This window comes from Castor canadensis, chromosome 3, assembly GCF_047511655.1.
Source record: "Castor canadensis chromosome 3, mCasCan1.hap1v2, whole genome shotgun sequence".
In the NCBI taxonomy this organism is placed as follows: domain Eukaryota; kingdom Metazoa; phylum Chordata; class Mammalia; order Rodentia; family Castoridae; genus Castor; species Castor canadensis.
In genome coordinates this window covers 144299330-144317557 of record NC_133388.1, presented here as the reverse complement: position 1 = coordinate 144317557, position 18228 = coordinate 144299330, and the positions used below count along the sequence as shown (strand labels likewise).

Genomic DNA, 18228 nt, shown 5'->3' with positions numbered 1-18228 from the left:
GATTATTTTGGTTGTGTTTCTCCACTGTAAGACACATAACAGGTCATGTGGCTATTTTTTTTTTATCATTCAGTGTCCATTGCCTAGCACAGTGCTAACATAGTCGATTCAAGTACTTGAATAAATAACAGAACTGTTGAAATTTACTATTGTACTGTTTGTTTAAAAAAAGATTAAAGCAAATAAGACAAACAGTGATTATGTGGCCAAGGTGATGGGAACTTAGGTGCTCTACTTTTCTATATATATTTACATAGGTCAAAAAAGAAAAAAGATTATTATTAATTCATGTAAAGCAGAAATAAAACCAAGAAATATTAAAATCATAGAGAAAACCTTTGAAGAAGATTTATTTTATGCTGTACCATAAAAGGCTTTTACAAATAAGGAATCAACATATCCTTTCCCCTTTCTTTTGTCCCTTAATCAGTAAACCTTTATGTCTTTGTATTGAAAATGTTGTGATGAGTTACAATCCTATTTATTCTCTAAATGACCCTATACTATTTTATCTAATCAAATATTAAATAATATGAGCCACTGTGGCTCATTCTCTAATCTCTTGATTTTTTAGGTAGCAAAAAATGTATCTTAGCTGAAATATTCAGGTGCATCTTTGAAATCAGTTTTAGACCCAAGGCCCAAACTCCTGAGATTTCATATGCCAGGTCCAGCCACCTGCCCCTAAATGCCAAATAAAGAGGCATGGTGAAGGCAGAGAAAGAAGATTTATTATAGGGCTTAGGACATGCCATGGGAAGAAGTAGAGTAAGCACTCAGCTCATCTTCAGCCATCTTCTTGGTATAGACATGAGCTATAGGTTTAAGTGGACAAAAGAACTGGGGGCAAAGGACAGAGGTATGCATAGTTAAACAATCTCAATCACAGGTGTGTTCCTTCTGGTCAAACATTATCTCAGTTCAAGGGTTCCCAGAGGGGTCATCCCTGTCATCACTTGAAGGGAGTGATCTGGTTCCCATGAGATGATAATGATTGCTCCTACTCCAGGGTACAGCCTTATCCTTATAGGTAATTGTCCTCATTTGGAGGGGTTATCTGTCCTACACATCTCCGCTGTTCCTTATGGGAAATTTTAACCCCTTGTCATAAAGATGTTATCAGTTCTTTCCTTTCTGGAATCCAAGATGATTGCAAAGTGACTGCAAAGAGAATGGCTTAGAGCAAAGACAGATACAAAATAGAAGCAGGGATGCCAAGCTAAGAGTCAGTGATTTTCCAGCAAAAGAAATTTGAGCACCTCTTACATATTTTCTTCTGTTTTAATTACTGAAAATAGAACTCGGTCCTTAAAAGTTGGACATTACTGCCTGTAATTCCTATAATCTTCACGTGGAGGCAAGAGTTTGACATTTGGAGGCCTGACTGGGTTACATAGTGAGACTCTGTCTCAAAAAAACACACAACAACAATAACAAAACTCATTAAATTTACTATCTCTATATGACTAAATAATCATTTGATATTAATTGCATGTTAATGTTAATTGTTCTTTTACTGTCTTTCTTAATATCCTTTGTAATTTACAACACAGTTGTAATTAATTAAGTTGTAATTAATTTAGTATTTCTTAACTTCAAGTTAAGTTTGCCATTACAAAACTGGTAGCTCTTAATGTAACAAGGCAGTGGTGGAAGAAAATAAGAACTGAAGGGATATTAAGAATTCATTGTCTGAATGAATTGAGAACATTGCTTTTGGGTGCATTTAAAAAAATAAAATAACAAAACATTTTTAAAAACTTTTCATGATAAAAGGATTGCTAGAGATTTTTATCTATTCAACAAATACTTATTTAGAGCTTACTGTATAAAAATTGTGGCTACACAAAGATGAATTAGGTGCCTATCTTGTTTTTAAAAATCTAAATGGAAAGAAGGCCTATTCCCCTGCCCCCCCAAAAAAAATGATAGTTGATAGAGTTAAATTTCCTTTGGAGGAGGAAAAGACAAAACTTTTAACTGAGAACTAGAGAAGGCTTCCCAGAAGATGACATTTGATCTGAACCAAAGAATTAATGATACTTAGACTATCAAAGAGAAGGTGAAGAAGGATTTTTCTAGATGAAAAGGAATATTATAACCAAAATGCAAAATCAGGAAGGTGTGCAACCTACTCTAGCGTGTATCTCAGTTTGTCAAAGTAAAAATATGTAAAGATAGTTTTATATTCCACAATCTGTCATAGTTAAATTTTAGCTATTTGTTTTATGCTGTCTTGTGCTACTTTGAGATCATCATTAATCAGCACAGCAGTATTCTCTATTTTCAGAAGTATTTCATATACTATTTATCAGTATTTTTCTCCTTTTAAATTCTTTAAAATTCAAATTAAAACATAATAAGCCCTATGAAAAGGACTTTCAAGGCACTATTCATAGAATAACAGCATATCTAGTAGAGGGTAGAGAAAAGGCTTTCACAAATAGATAAAGATAAGCTGAGTCATGAAGAATAACTAAGGGTTGCCACACAGAAGCAGGAAGGGGATAAGCTAGGGTAATAGCAGCCAGCATAAGTAAAGGCATGTGTAAGCACGGAACTTCACTACAGGCATGACGATGTACTGTTGCTGGAGAGCCAAATAAGAGAGAAAGCTAGACTTGAATACAGCAGGTACTTTATGCCAACTCCAAGAGCATAGTCCTATTCCTCTTACAAGATGAGTCCTACGTGGTATTTTGAAATATTCTAGATTAGAAAGGATAAAAAACCGATTGCTAGAGATACCAGTGGGCTGAAAGTATCTAGGTGAGAGATAATAGGATCTAAACTGGGCCCCTACTGCCAGGCTTAATGTGGGCCCTCCAGCCTCATATCCACCTACCCTTCTCATACACTGTCACCATCTCTGCCACCAGCCTTTGTTCCTGAGTCCTCCTCCACAAGTTGTATTTAATACTTTTTTTTTGTTGTCATTTTTTTTTTTCTCTTCTGTTTGAAGTGAGATCCTGCTATGTTGCCCAGGCTGGACTTGAATTTGTTATCCGCCTGCCTCAGACTCCCAAATAACTGTGATTACAGGCATGTGCTGCTGCATCCAGCATTTTATTTAGTTCTTAGTGGGACTTAAGAATTGTAGCCTAGTTTCAGGATTCTTTTTTTCCTTTTCTTTTAAAATACAAACTGAGAAAAGGCACAATTAGCTATTAAATTATTGATCTTTCAAAAAAACTGGTGAAGTATAAGCAGATATTTATGTATGAAAGAACAAAAAGGAAGAAAAAACAGCAGTAAATATAAAGTGGAAGTTCACCGATGGAATAATTTTTAGGAACATAGCTAAAAATATAGTAAGATTCTCTTAAAGAGCACTTTCAAGATGATCAGAGAGGGTTCAAGTGATGATATAGATTTGCACGAGAAATAAAACAATGGACCATCTGTGATCTTCTTATCTTCAGGCAGTTTAAATCGAGTTTTCCCACATACTTAATAAAGAAGGTTCTGTAGGTAATGAAAGGAGCAGGTTGTTACAGAATCTTTGCTTGCCTTTGAAGTCAAGATTGTTAAGAGTTTTCTCTTAGATTTCTCCTGATATTTTTGTTATCCATCCAATGTCATAGTCAAACAGAAACAGAGATTAGGACAGAATGGAGATTAGGGGGCTACATTGAATCTATCAGTGAAAAATGTTTTAAAAGGAGTAAGACTTTTTGTTAATGTAGAAATGACTTCCATTTCATCAATATAGCAGTTAATAATACAGACTTTGGTGTTTATGTATTATTAAAACTCCCTTGATTTGTTTATAAAGCAGATATTAATAATAAATAAAAATCTCATAAAACCATGGCTCACATAACTAATCAATAAATATTTATTGACTTTAAAGAAAGTTTTCAGACAATTATTCCCAAGCAGAAGTGAAGACTCCTTTCCTAGAGGGAAAAAAAAAAGAAAAGCATTGGAATTTCTGTTTTCTCAAACACTGCCATTTCTCAGAGACTCTTACTTGTCCACTCCTTGGGTAGGAATTCAGTTTGAAGCTACTGACTTTCTTCCCCCACCAACTGAGTCCTATTAAAGTAGTTAAACCACTGAAAAAGTCAGCTGGGAAATAAATCTGTAAACAGTTTAAAATTTCATTCCTATGCTGCAGATTTTTAAAAGTAGGGCATGGAATATAACCGTAGAAAAACTTAGGGAATCCATTAGATTTCATTTAAGTAGAACTCTAGTGAGCAGCCATGGGTCATAAGAATTTTTAGGGAAGGAGAATGAAATAGAGCAATCACTCAAAAAAAATAAAAGATGAACCAATTCAGGTTTTATTATATATTAATACATATATTTTAATATATAATATTAATATATATTAATACACATATTAATACATAGAAATGTCACAATGAAGCTCCCTGTCTTTTTCAAAAGCAAAGAACAGAAAGGTAAAACAGATCCTGTCTTAAGGGTTGGCATCAGTGGGAGGGGGCAGGGTATAGGACGTAAGGAAAGGGAATAGGAGGACAGATATGGTGGAAATACTATGTACTCATGTATGAAAATGGAACAATGAGACCTGCTGAAACTGCTCCAGGAATGAAGGGGGAAGACAAGGAGAATGATGGAAGGAGGGAATTCAACTATGATATATTGTGAGCACTTTTGTAAATGTCACCGTGTAGCCCAGTATAATAACATTTTTTTTAGATCTGTTTCCCCAGTATAAATAAGGTAAATCTTTAACACATACTCATTTTTATAGTTGTTTTAAAAATGAAGTTTTAGTTATGATTTACTGGTTTTTGAAAATTCTTTAGAACATGTTATCAGGGTTTATTCATTACAGGAAAAATAGAACAAAATAATGTTCTTCAATATTCACTACATAGAGATAGCTGTTGCTAAATTTTTGATGAATATGTGAGCATTAATCAATAAAAATAAGCTTTAAAATGAAAAAATAATTCCTCCAACAGGGTGCCATGTTAACATCATTGTTGATCTTAGCTAAATTTCTACAGTAAACTGAAGGTATAAAAGAGGGTCTATATCTATTTATAGATACATAGATATATAGCTACATATATATGTGTATATATATATATATATATATATGTGTGTGTATGTGTGTATGTATCTATCTATCTATATATATATATACATATATATATACACTCCTTTACTGACTTTTCCTTTCCAAGCAACAGCAAATTCAATGATTAACTTGTGAACATAAAATTGTTAAAGAGTTCACATGTACTGGCCTATGCCTGTAATCCAGCACCAGGAGACAAAGGCAGAAAGATCTCAAATTTGAGGCAGCCTAGGCTACATAGAGAGTTCCAGGCCAGAATAGACTACTTGTAAAACCCTATCTTAAGAAAATAAATAAATAAAAGTTTAAAAGTAAAAATGTTATTCAATTATGAGGAAATCTGGAAAATATTTCACATTGGGTTGTCATTCACTGGAAGTATTGAACATTGATATGCTTCCTACTGTTTTCCTTTCTTTCTGAAATGCTATTTTCAGATAGCATCAGATAGCAAAAGTATGTTTCATCCACACTTTTGTCCTCTTAAGCCCAAGAATAATTTTATTTCCTGAGGCTCATTTTTATCTAATAGTAGGTACTCCAATATATATAAAGTGGGTGGGTGTTATTATAATACCTACACCAGATGACCATGTGGTAGTCTTGCTCTACTCTGCTATTAAACCAGTTGCAATATTCTAAACACCAGGATTAAAGATCCATACATACAAGTTGAGCATGTTCATGGCCTGAAAGGAGAAAGAATCCAAGAACTAAGACATAAGACAAAAGAATTTAAAGCTGGAAAAGAACAGATATTTATACTGAGAAGACAGATTTAAGGTCCACCTCTACCACTTGCACTATTTAATACTGGGCAAGTAATTCTATCTCTCTGAACTTTGATGTTATTTGTAAAATGGATATATTAAGACTATACTAACCTTGCATGATTTTTGTGAACATGTGAAAGCCTTAAGTGTGCAAAGCACTGTGAAAATGTTACGGTGTTAGTATTGCTTCTTGGAGATACAAGGAAATAACATTCTTGAACAATGTTTAGTGTTACCATGTAAAAGAGGACTTTAGGTTACCCTGAATGGAATCCCCCAAAAAAGAAGTAAGACTTGTAAATAGAAGGCACAGAGAAAAAAAATTCCAGCTTAGTGAAGGAAAGAATTTTTAGTTTTATACACACAGGATGACTTATAAAAAAAACCAAAGAGGAAAAATATCACCTATCTCTGGCATTGTTTAGATATACTCTTGACTGAATCTTGACTGAATCTGTAAAAGGAGAAAAAGTGTACTATGTCTGATTTACATTTAAGATCTCTTCCTGATTATGAATACTGTCTTTCCCCAACTCCTCTGAATATGTATTCATTTTTACCTCTGTTGTTAAGATTTATAGTCCAAGAGTTACATTTCTGGGTGCCACATCACCACCAATTTCTTTGGTCTATTTATGGGATCTTCTGGGGTGGGGGGTACAACAGGGGTTGTTTTGGTGTTCTGGATATTTTTTAACTCAGGGTCTCTCACTTATTAGGCAGGCGCTATACCACTTGAGCCATACCACCAGCCCTTTTTGATGCTTAGGCTGGCCTGGACCATGATCCTCTATTATGCTTCCTATGTAGCTGGTATGACAGGCATGCTCCATCACGCCCTGCTTTTTGTTGACTGAGGTGGTATGTCCTGACCTTTGCCCAAGCTGGCCTCAAATCACAATCCTCCCCATCTCTACCTGAGTAGCTGGGATTACAGGCTTAAGCCACCATACCCTGCTATATTGCTTTCTTGACACTACTTCTCTATATTAATTCATATTGATTTTCCTGTAGGAAAGACTTCACGAAATATCCCATTTATCTCTTCATGATCACCCTGTCATCATAAACCTATCTGGCCCAATCTGAACCCAAAAGCCCCATCCTCTTTTTAGTATAGTTCATATCACCTTTATGTCATATGTCAATTAATCATATTCTTGCCCCTTTACAAATGAAAAAAATTAAGGCTGCACATTTGCGTTATGACATGCACATAGAGTTCTCTCAGTCAAAAACTTGTTTTTTGGAAAAGGTGGGATATTTCTACTTTAATTATTTTTGGTAATTCAATAATGGAATGGCCAGAATTCTTTCTCTTAAACTATCTGAGAAGATTTAAGTATGTTAGCATAATCATGCCACAGTCCATCATCAAGTTGTTGCAGAGTAAATGCTTTTCAGTTACTTTAAAAGCATCTACCAAAGGAGAAACAAGATGGAGTATAAATTGTAACTCGTATGTATTCATAGCAGAACAATGACTTTGTTAGACTACCTAAGGCTGACATTGTTTTGAAAGTCAAAAAGAAGCTACTCACTCCTAGGATGGTCTTCTGTACCATGATTCAGAATTATGTTTTATGTTCTGTAGTTTGTATCTAATAATAAATTTGTCATTTTTATTTGTGTTCATAAAATCTTAGAAAATGACTTTAAATATTTGTGTTTTCTATAGCTTGACATTTGAATTTGGTTACTTACATGAAGACACATACCAACTTGCATATTTTAGTGGATCAGCAAAACCAGCTTGCTTAAAACTCTATGTAATGTCCAAGTAACTTTTGCTTTTTGCTATCTGTTGTAAACTTATTTGTATGCCAGCTAATTTTTTTTAACCTTTGAAAAGCCTTGCAGTGAGAGAATTTCTTTGTCTGGATGATCCACCAGGTCCATTTGATAGCCTAGAAGAAAGCAGGGTAAGTGCTGTATTATATATCACATGAATGAGGAATGAATAATACAGTACAATTACTACATTGTTTCTTGAATGAATTAGCAAAAACAAAATATCATTTCAGGCTATGTTAGTTTTTCACAGAAAGCTTTTTAATGTCTGAGTCAAAGGTTTCTTTCATTGAAATGCATAGACATAGTTCAGTGAAAAACAAAAATCTCATGCATGTCAAATAATCAATGAAGATCAAAAACTAAATCCTGCCTTTATTTTTGCTGTTTCAAAAATAAATAAAAATATGTGGGAATTTAGTTTTACTACATTTAATAGTATTATTTGTATGCTGAGTTTTCTTCCACCTAAGTATTCAAGTAAATAACCTACTGTTAAATTCAAATTTAAAACTTTTCTTTAGAGGTGAACTGATTGTCTTTCTACCAATTCAGTTCATGTTTGATACTACTCAAATTACATTAATTGACGCATTAGATGGCCTATTTCTTCAAGCAATAGGCTAGATTCACAAAACAGATTTGGAAATAATAGATTAGCTAGGATTTTATGCAAGATTTTCCCCAAAATGTTTAATGGTATAAAATGGAACCGATTTAATTGGTAGGTTTGTAATGTTTTTCAGTTAAACTGCAACAATTCTTTGTGCTAGAATAAATGCCATAGCTTTTATAAAACAGCCTTATTTGAGTAAAATCATCGTGAGGTCATCCTTTATAAATATGCAATTTAATGATTTTTAATAAATTTATAGAGATGTACCCCCATAACCATAATACAGTTTTGGAGTGTTCCCATCACCTCAAAAACCAATTGCTATAAGCCAGCTTACACTAATTCTGTACTCCCAGCCTAAGGCAACCAATAACCTGCTGTTAGACTCTACAAATTTGCTTTTTCTGGATATGTAATAGAATCATACAGTATGCAAAGGGGCTGTATGTATATAATTAGTATATAACATACATAATCTTTTATGTATATAGTATGAGTAATATATAGTCTACAGTAACTATAATCTTTTGCATCTGGCTTCTTTCCCTAGGTGTGTTTTATAGTACCTATCATTTTTCATTATTTTAAATTAACTGAATTGTGTGCATGTACCATATTTCATTTATCCAGTTACCACTTTAGAGATACTTGTATTGCTTCCAGTTTTGTGCTATTATGAATCATGCTGTATGAACAGTTTAATAAAATACTTCGTATGAATGTATGTTTTCATTTCTCTTGAGTTGATGATCCCTAGGAGGGGAGTTGTTTTGTCATGTAACAAGTTTTTGTTTTAACTTCTTAAAGAATCTGGCATACTTTTCTAAAGTGGCTATACATATTACATTCCCACTCCTAGTGTAAGAGAGTTTCAGTTTCTTCATGTCCTCACAAACATTTGCTATTATGATAATTTATCCGACGGGTTTTTTACTTCCAGCACTTTGAGTGTGTCATTCCACTGCCTTCTCGCCTCTGTTGATTCTGATGAAAATTAATCTTTAGTTATATTGTTATGTCCGTGTACATTTTGAGTCATTTGCCCTTTTTCGCTTTCTAGATCTTCTCAGTCCTTGACTTTTAACAATTTGATTTCATGTATCAAGATACTAATCTCTTTGTGTTTACCACACTTTGGATTCTTTGAGCTTCTTGGACTTGATAGATTGATGTTATACATCAGATTTGGGAATTTCTTACCCATTATTTTTTCAAATATTTTTCCAAACCCTTTTTGTCACCCTTCTTCTTTGACTCCCATTATTTTATCCCTTAGAATATAAAATTAAACTTAACTCAAAAAAGAATAGAACATCTTGTCTTGTCTCTAAACTACTACTCCCAGCCCCCATTGAAGGCAGTCATTTCTTTTTTTTTATTATTCATTTATTCACATGTGCATACATTGTTTGGGATATTTCTTCCCCCTGCCCCCCTTCCTTACCTCTCCCCCTCACCCTCTTTGCTTCCAGGAAGAACCTGTTCTGCCCTTATTTCTAATTTTGTTGCAGAGAAGACATAAGCATAATAAGGAAGACAGAGCATTTTTGCTAGTTGAGTTAAGGATAGCTATAAGAGCGATTCCTAGCATTGCTTTCATGTACAAATGTGTTACAACCCAAGTTGATTCATCTCAAACTGACCTTTACAGTCGTTCCTGATCCCCTTCTCATGTTGACCTCTGTCACTTTAATGTTTCCGTATTAATTCCTCTGGAGTGGAGACATCAAATACTATCGTGTTTTGGATTTTCTTCTTATCCCCATACCTCCCATATGTGCTCTCCCCTTGTCATGTGATCCAAGTCCAACCACATTGCTGCATTTGCCCTAGATCTAAAGCCCACAAATGAAGGAGAACATACAATATTTGGTCTTCTGAGACTGGCTGACCTCACTCAAAATGACATTCTCCAGTTCCATCCATTTACCTGCAAATGATAAAATTTCATTCTTCCTCATGGCTGCATAAAATTCCATTGTGTATAAATACCGTATTTTCTTGATCCAATCATCAGTAGTAGGGCATCTTGGTTGTTTCCATTAACTTGGTCATTGTGAATAGCACTGCAATAACATGGGTGTGCAGGTGCCTTTGGAGTAATCTGTCTTACATTCCTTTGGGTATATCCCCAGGAGTGGGATTGCTGGATCATATGGCAGATCTATGTTTAGATTTTTAAGAAGCCTCCAATTTTTTTTCCAGAGTGGTTCCACCAGCTTACATTCCCACCAGCAGTGTATGAGGGTTCCTTTTTCACCACATCCTTGCCAACACATGTTGTTGATGGTGTTTGTGATGATGGCTATTCTAACAGGGGTGAGGTGGAATCTTAGTGTGGTTTTGATTTGCATTTCCTTTATGGCCAGAGATGGTGAGCATTTTTTCTTGTGTTTTTTGGCCATTTGAATTTCTTCTTTTGAGAAAGTTCTGTTTAGTTCAGTTGCCCATTCCTTAATTCGTTCATTGATCTTAGGAGAGTTTAGTTTCTTAAGTTCCCTGTATATTCTGGTTATCAGTCCTTTGTCTGATGTATAGCTGGCAAATATTTTCTCCCACTCTGTGGGTGGTCTCTTCAGTTTAGATTAGAGACCATTTCTTTTGTCGTGCAGAAGCTTTTTAATTTTATGAAGTCGCAGTTATCCATCCTTTATCTTAGTTGCTGAGCTGCTGAGGCTCTATTGAGGAAGTCCTTGGAAGGCAGTCATTTCTATGCCCTCATGTACCTGTACTAAAAGAGGGGATTAAGGCTAGGACATAAATTCAGTCTACCTTCTTTTCGAGAAATCCAAATCTATTACTTGTATAGAGATAATTGGAAGAAATAAGGTCTTACCATACAAGCATTAGTAAATAGCTTATAATTAGAAATAAATTATTTAAATATTTTAAGCAGCATGTTATGAGTACAAATTATTAAAGCTAACATCCCTAAACCTTCTATTCTCCCCTTAAGTTCAAATTTTCACTTAGTGTACAGATTAAGAACTTAATTTTCTTGTTCCAAGTTTGAACAATCCAGGAAGGCATGTGAACAATGCAATCTGGTGGAAAGTGGATTATGAGAAGCCTATAAGGACTTTAGCACAGCTGTACACAATGTTCTGTAGGCTGAATTCATCACAGCCCCAACCACAGAATAAGGCTAAAGTAAGATGCAGAGCAGCTGCTTTTCCTAAGATGTTTCTGCAGGCTGAGATTGGCACAGCCCCAGCCACAGAAGAGGAAAATGCATAATACCTGCTTTTCCTAAGTTGTTTATTTCAGAAAAGTAGATCGCAGGTTCCTATTGTTACAGTGTCGTGCCCCTCCCCAAAACTGCTGCTCCACCCTGTTTACCACTCGCTGAAGGAGGATGCGAGGCTTTTGGGTTTTGACTTTTGGCTTTTTGGATGTGGGAGGCTTTTGGAAGTGAAGATTGCTGGAGCAAGATTGCTAAAGGGGGAAAATGAATGGCTGAAGGGAGGATTGCTGAAGGGAAAAGAATTGCTAAAGCTAAAGAGAGAACATGGGTCAGTGTAAGTCTGCACCGTGAACTTTATACATAGGCTTTAGAAAAGCTAAGCTAAAGAAAAGCCAAAGGGAACATGGGACAGTGCAAGTCTGGGGGCAAAGACTTTTTTTTTTTAATGTTCTTTAATTTTCTTTTTTTTTTTAATTTTTATTTTATTCATATGTGTATACAATGTTTGGGTCATTTCTCTCCCCTTTCCCCCACTTCCTCCCTTACTCCTTGCTACCAGGCAGAAACTATTCTGCCCTTATCTCTTAATTTTGTTGAAGAGAGAGTATAAGCCATAATAGGAAGGACCAAGACTTTAAGAGAGATTATGCTAAAGAACAGCTAAGAGAAAACATGGGATGGAGCAAGACTAAGGAAAGATGTTTTAAAGAATAGTGAAGCTTTTTAAAGAAGACTTTAGAAGCAACGTTTCAAAGAACTATAAAGGAGTAAGGCCTTAAAGAGTAAAGATAGAGAGAAGCAGAGTAAATGAAGAGAATAATAAAGAAAAGAAGCAATGAGGCTGCTGTGCATCTCCATCTGAGGGCCCAGCACACCTGGCCCCAAATTTCTGTCTGTCTGACTATCCTGTGTCCTTTCTGAATCTCCTGTCACCCAGTTAGGCCCAGTTAGGTTCAGTAGTAACAAGGGAGCAAGAAAAAGCTTGCTTCACAATCTGAGTTGTAATAAGTAAGGAAACTTACTTGTTAGGATTTGCTAGTAGATTTTTTAATACTGATGGAGCAGTTTGATCTCTTTCACAGAAGAAAGTTATATACATCACAGATTCTTTAATTGACATAATTAATTGCATAATACAGTTTTTATTTTTATTTTTTTCTAGGAATATGAACTATTTATAGTGCTAAATAGATCAGCATTTTTCTAATGAGTATTCTAAAAACAGTCTCCTACTCCTATGTACATATTTCCTAAGATAATACTTGGCACGGAGATGATTTTTAATCTTGGAAGAAACCAAAAGACATATATATGAGGTATATTCCTAGGAGTGGAATTGTTTGGTTGTTATGTCTTCCTCTTCAACTTCAGTACATTTGTGGAATTACTCCCCAAATTTGTTGTAGCAGTTTACACTTTTACCAACTATATTTTTCTCTTACTGTGTATCATCAACACATAGCTGATCTTGATTACCAGCTGACTAAGACATCTTTTGTATGTTTAGAAGCTGCTTAGGACTTCTGTTTTCTGTGTTTTTGTTTCTCACACTCCAGAACATGAAGATAATCTCTTAAAGTATTTTCTAGTAGGGTAAACTTTTACTTTTCACACTCAGACTCAAGTCTTTTAATTGACTTAGCTTTTTCTATATAGGTATTTTATTTTTTCTATGAATTTTAAGTCAGTTCATGAGTTCCTTGAAAAATCCTATTGGCATTTTGTTTGAAATTATAGTATGTTAACTGATTAATCTTAAAACATACTGTCTTTATAATATTGACTCTTATCAATAGATCTTTGCTTACATAGGTCTTTTTTTTAAGTCCTTCAATAAGGGCTTAATTTTTTTTTCTTAAACTTCTAAGAAAGGCCATAGGATTTATTCCTGTCATCTTGTTGATATCCTATTTGGCACTTTTAAAAGTTACTACTATTGAATTATTTATTTTTGCATATTTATTTTATGTTACACATTCTTGCTGAAGTCTCTCTTTATAGATCTTTTTGGGTTTTCTGTATAATTAATCATATCCCTTACAGTATTTATTTATGTTTTCTCCTCTCTGATCCATAATATCTTTCATTTCCTTCTCCTATACTATCATGTTAACTATGATCTTTGATATAAATTATGAAGCCATTATGGAAGGTAACTTTCCTCTCTTCCTAACATTAAAGGAAATTAGTCCTATATGTCACCATTAGATATGGTGTTTTCTAAACTGTTCATAGTTGTGAATTGTTTAGTAATCTTAGTGGGGTAAATTACATTCATAGATTTTCAAATGATAAATTCATTTTTTGGAGTAAGTCATAAATTCCGCATGCTTTTTAATTGCTGAGTTTGTATTAGAATTTTTGAGACTAATTTTTCTTTTCTGTTACTGATGTTAGATTATACCAGTTTTCGGGCTGGAGGCATGGCTCAAGAGGTGAACTTTTCTCTCTTCCAGAACTGTTTGTATGTTAAGTGTTCCTTAGCACTCACTTGTAAGACAACTTGGGTCTGATATTTTCTTTAGTTTGTTGTTTGTCAGATTTTTAACAACGGATTCCATCTTTTTAATGACTAGTTTATTCAGACTTCCATTTTGGAGAAAATCAATTTTGATAATTTGTATGTTTCTAGAAACATTTTGTGTAGGGTTTTGTTTTTTTTTTTACAGTACAGGAGTTTGAACTCAGGACCTATACCTTGAGCCACTCCACCAGCACCCCCCCCCCCGCTTTTTTTTTGTGATGGGTTTTTTCGAGATAGAGTCTCATGGAACTATTTGCTCATGCTGGCTTCAAACTGCAATCCTCCTAATTTCTGCCTCCTGAGTAGCTAGGATTACAGGTGTCAGCTACCAGCACCTGCCTTCTACAGGATTTTAAATATAGTCATGTTTAGGTTTTTGAATACAGTCATTTTAGCCTGTTCTATATTTTTACATGGTTTTTTAAAATCTGTTAATACATCTATAATTATGTATCTACTTTCAGTCTCACTGGCTTACTACTGTAATAATTTCAAGAAAAAGAACTTAGGGTACATAGGACGAAGAGTCAATATAGGAATGGTATAAAAATGAGTATAGAGAGGATAGATCATTTGGGTTGAATACATGATATTTTGATTTTCTGTGTTCCTTGACTGTGCATAATGCTCATGAGCAATATACTGCTTCAGTAAGTAATTTTATTCTTTTTTTTTCACCTGTTTCTTTTTTAAGGCTTTCTGTGAAACTTTGGAAGAGACTAATTACCATTTGCAGAAAGAACTACTTGAAAAACAAAAAGAGGTGGAATCATTGAAGAAACTCCTCAATGAAAAGCAGCTTCTCATAGACACGTTAGAGAACAGAATCAGGTGTATTGTACTTGCACTTGTAGTCTGACTAATTCAACTTCCAATACTCTGGGTTAAATGCCCTTTAGATTTTAATAGTATTTATGAAACTTCTGATTCTGAAAGTCAGACTCTTTGTCTACTTCCTTGTAAATTGGGATATTGTCTCAATTTAATTTAGGAAGCTGAACATTTGAAGGATGGGCACCAGGAAAATAAACCTGTAGATATTCCACAAGATAAACTATTGTTCATTTAAACAAATTTATATGGGTTTTTTTTCCCTAAGCATGTAAAACTAACTTTTCACATGTAAAAGTTCCAATTTACCTTCTTACCAACATATATCAAATTGCTGCTGAAAATCATCTTAAGTCTAGCTCTGATTTCTCTGTTGGCTCCCACCATGAGCAATGTATTAGCCATGTGATTGTATTAGGTTTAACAGCTAAAGACTACCAATGCTGCATGTATTCACAGCAGTAAACATATACCTATTTCATTCATGGAAAATAACATTTTGCTGTAATATGCTTTTAGAACATTGTCTTTAGAACCGAAAGAATCATTATATGTGTCAGGAACAGATGGTGGACAGCTCCTAAGGGTGGAATCCTCTACACTTGAGGTTGATCACGGTGTCTTGGATGAAGAATCTAGGTGTGTAATACTTAGTTTATTATACCCTAATAATTTGAATAATTGGGGAGAAGTTTTCTGGTACTCTGCAAAGAGTTATGACCTCTGTTACTGTATCAGGAATCTGCTAAACAGAGAAAGATTGTGTTTTAGGATCTCCCTAAAAATATGTCTTTGGCATCAGCCTATAAATTTTCTCATTACTTTGAAGCTGTATATGAATCATATGTATATATATATATATATATATATATATATATATATATATATATATTAATTGATTCTGTCATATATATTTGTTAATTTTTTAAATCTTGATAAATTACTTTAATCTCCTTAAATATCATCCTTTTTATGTTCAAAAGTAGAATATTATGATAGCAAACCACCCTGCCTGCCTAATAGGAATGATGAAAAGATAATGTGTTGAAAAGTACATCGAATTTTTATTGCATATAAATCAAGGTAATTGTTGATGCTTTAGTAGTAATGGTTGAGCTATGATTATGAGAAAAATATTTATGTTGTTAAATGTAACTACAAACTAGATTTTTATTTGTAAATGGTAGTTTGGAAAGCTGATAGAAAAGATAGGTAGGTAGGTAGATAGGTAGGTAGGTAGATTGATTTTATTTGTAAATAGTAGTTTGGAAAGCTGATAGAAAAGAAACAAAAACAGAGAGGGGAAGAGGAGGGGAAGGGAGAGAAGGAAGGGAAGGGGAGAGGAGAAAGAAAGAAAGTTCAGGCATCCAGCCTCTTGGGAGGCTGAGGCAGGAGGATCCCAAGTTTAAAGCCAGCCTGGGCAACATAGCAAAACTTCTGTCTGTCTCAAAAGATAACATCTCCAAAGGTGTTTCCTGACAGCTGCTACCTAAAAATACTAAATTATTGATTGACTATTTGATTACTTTTACATTAATTATTTAGGTAATCTTTTAATAAGGTAAAAGATTTTTAAGGCTGATAATAAAGTGAAGTAACATGACTCCAGTCTCCTCATTGGCATGTGTTTCTCTATTTTTACAGAGCTAATAGTAAAGCACACTTAAATCCTAGTGAACCTGAAAGTGCTACACCAGAGATAGAAGTAGCAGAATTGGCATATAATGGTGAAGAAGACTAACACAAGCAGTTTCCTCCATCGTGATGTTTCAGCAAATTTGGAATAGAGTGGCACATACTCTTTAAAAAGAAAAAGGACTGTGAAAACACTTCCAGAAATAAGCAAGAATGCACATGTATAAAGTTTACATAAAGAAAAATTTTCTAAATTATTGCTATAGGAAATATATTCATTGCTGCTTTTAATTGTCTTCCATCTAGCCTTGTATTTAATACAGTGAAGAAAACTCTAGTTAGAATTCTGTTATCGAGTCCCACATTGTTAAGTACTATGCATAAATTATTACCATGTTTTGCCCTGTATATTGCTCCAAACTCATACATGTGTGTGCATTTTAAAACATCATTTTAGTCAAATGAAAATTAATTGCATGTTTCTATCTGAGTATAGATATTTTTTGTATCTCTGACATGACATTTTCATTAGTGGTTTAAGTCAATGAACATTATAGTAAAGATAAAGATCCTGAGTTTTAAATGCTGACATGTTTATCGTCTCTAAATAAAAATTGCTTATTTGCAATGTTAATATTATTTAAAAGATGACTTTCTAGTACCAAAGAAAAACTATTTTAAAGAGCTATAATCATATATCTAAAGTGACAAAATAGCCTTGATTTTAAAAGCCAACTCATTAATATTGAGATACTATAAGCATCCTGGTTTATTGGTATGTTATACTTGGTTATTTTCCACATAATCTCCATCTTGAATCTCCACCTGTAGATTCAGTGAATTTGCCTCTTTCAGTACACTACCTCTTTTTGCTAATCAAGGCATATTCTTTGGAACATATAATATAGATTCTACACAAATAAGGAGTTACACAAAAAAGAAAACAAAATGAGAAGCCATATATACTGCAAAGGTCCTAACTAGCTTGACTCCTGGCATTGCATTTTTATTTCTGTGAATGTGAAAATGTTTGTTCTACTGTATTATTATGGCTAATTTTCTTTTTAATGTATTTAGCCAAGTGATGCACTTTATGATAATTAAAATCTTTGTGCCAAGTACAATTGGTGAATTTCTTGAGTCAATAGAGATAGCTGAAAAAAATTATGTAGTGCCTTTATTATTTTCACTTTTTACAAAAGTCTTCTAGGGTCTTAGTGCCAGCTTTATGAAAAATTATTTATGTTTATTTCAGCTTTGTGTATAGTTATTGGAAGTGCCTTGTTTCATTTTCAGAGTATGAAGTTACTAATTTATTCTCTGTTTCTGCTATTTTGCATATTGCTTTTAATATGCATTATAATCATATCATTTTGAAATCCCAGTTGGTATGGTGAACACTATAAGCATTGTAAAATCTAAAAGAATCTTACTGGGAAAACAGGATAACAATCCATTTTCTTCTTTGCTATCTAAAAGTTTATAGTATCTTAATATACACGTTAAATTGTGGTTATTTAAAATTATACTGACATGAATCAGCACATCCAGTGGCTGTTGTTGACCTTAGATCTTACAAGGAGACAACTTTTTACCAAAGTATCCAAAATTTTAAATCTTTGTCAAAATGTACAAGTGTGCCCTCAATAATCAGAACATTTCCAAAAGCATATTAGAAATGTACTTGTTATCCTCATTCACAGGTGAGCATAATAAGCTGGTCTGCTTGTTCATTTTAAATTATTCTAGACTTTCCAAAAAGCTGAAGAAGAACAATCACTCAATACCATTTTGAGTCTAATAAAACAAAATGAT

At 33.8% G+C, this 18228-nt stretch overlaps 1 protein-coding gene across 6 annotated transcripts in view; it reads left to right on the top strand.

The window, feature by feature from the left end:
- The window catches only part of Snx16 (sorting nexin 16), a 34977-nt gene extending 17442 nt beyond the window's left edge, over positions 1-17535 (top strand). For 3 of the 6 annotated variants that reach the window (XM_020176722.2, XM_074068772.1, XM_074068773.1), the window contains exons 5-8: positions 7685-7754; positions 14642-14778; positions 15298-15417; positions 16423-17535. In XM_020176722.2, the coding sequence (XP_020032311.1) occupies positions 7685-7754; positions 14642-14778; positions 15298-15417; positions 16423-16519 (424 nt within the window). In that variant the 3' untranslated portion in view covers positions 16520-17535. Of the gene's footprint in view, positions 1-7684; positions 7755-13820; positions 13859-14641; positions 14779-15297; positions 15418-16422 lie in introns of all 6 variants that reach the window. The other 3 variants (XM_074068774.1, XM_074068776.1, XM_074068775.1) reach the window with 3 other exon arrangements.
- The last annotated feature ends 693 nt before the right edge of the window (positions 17536-18228 follow it).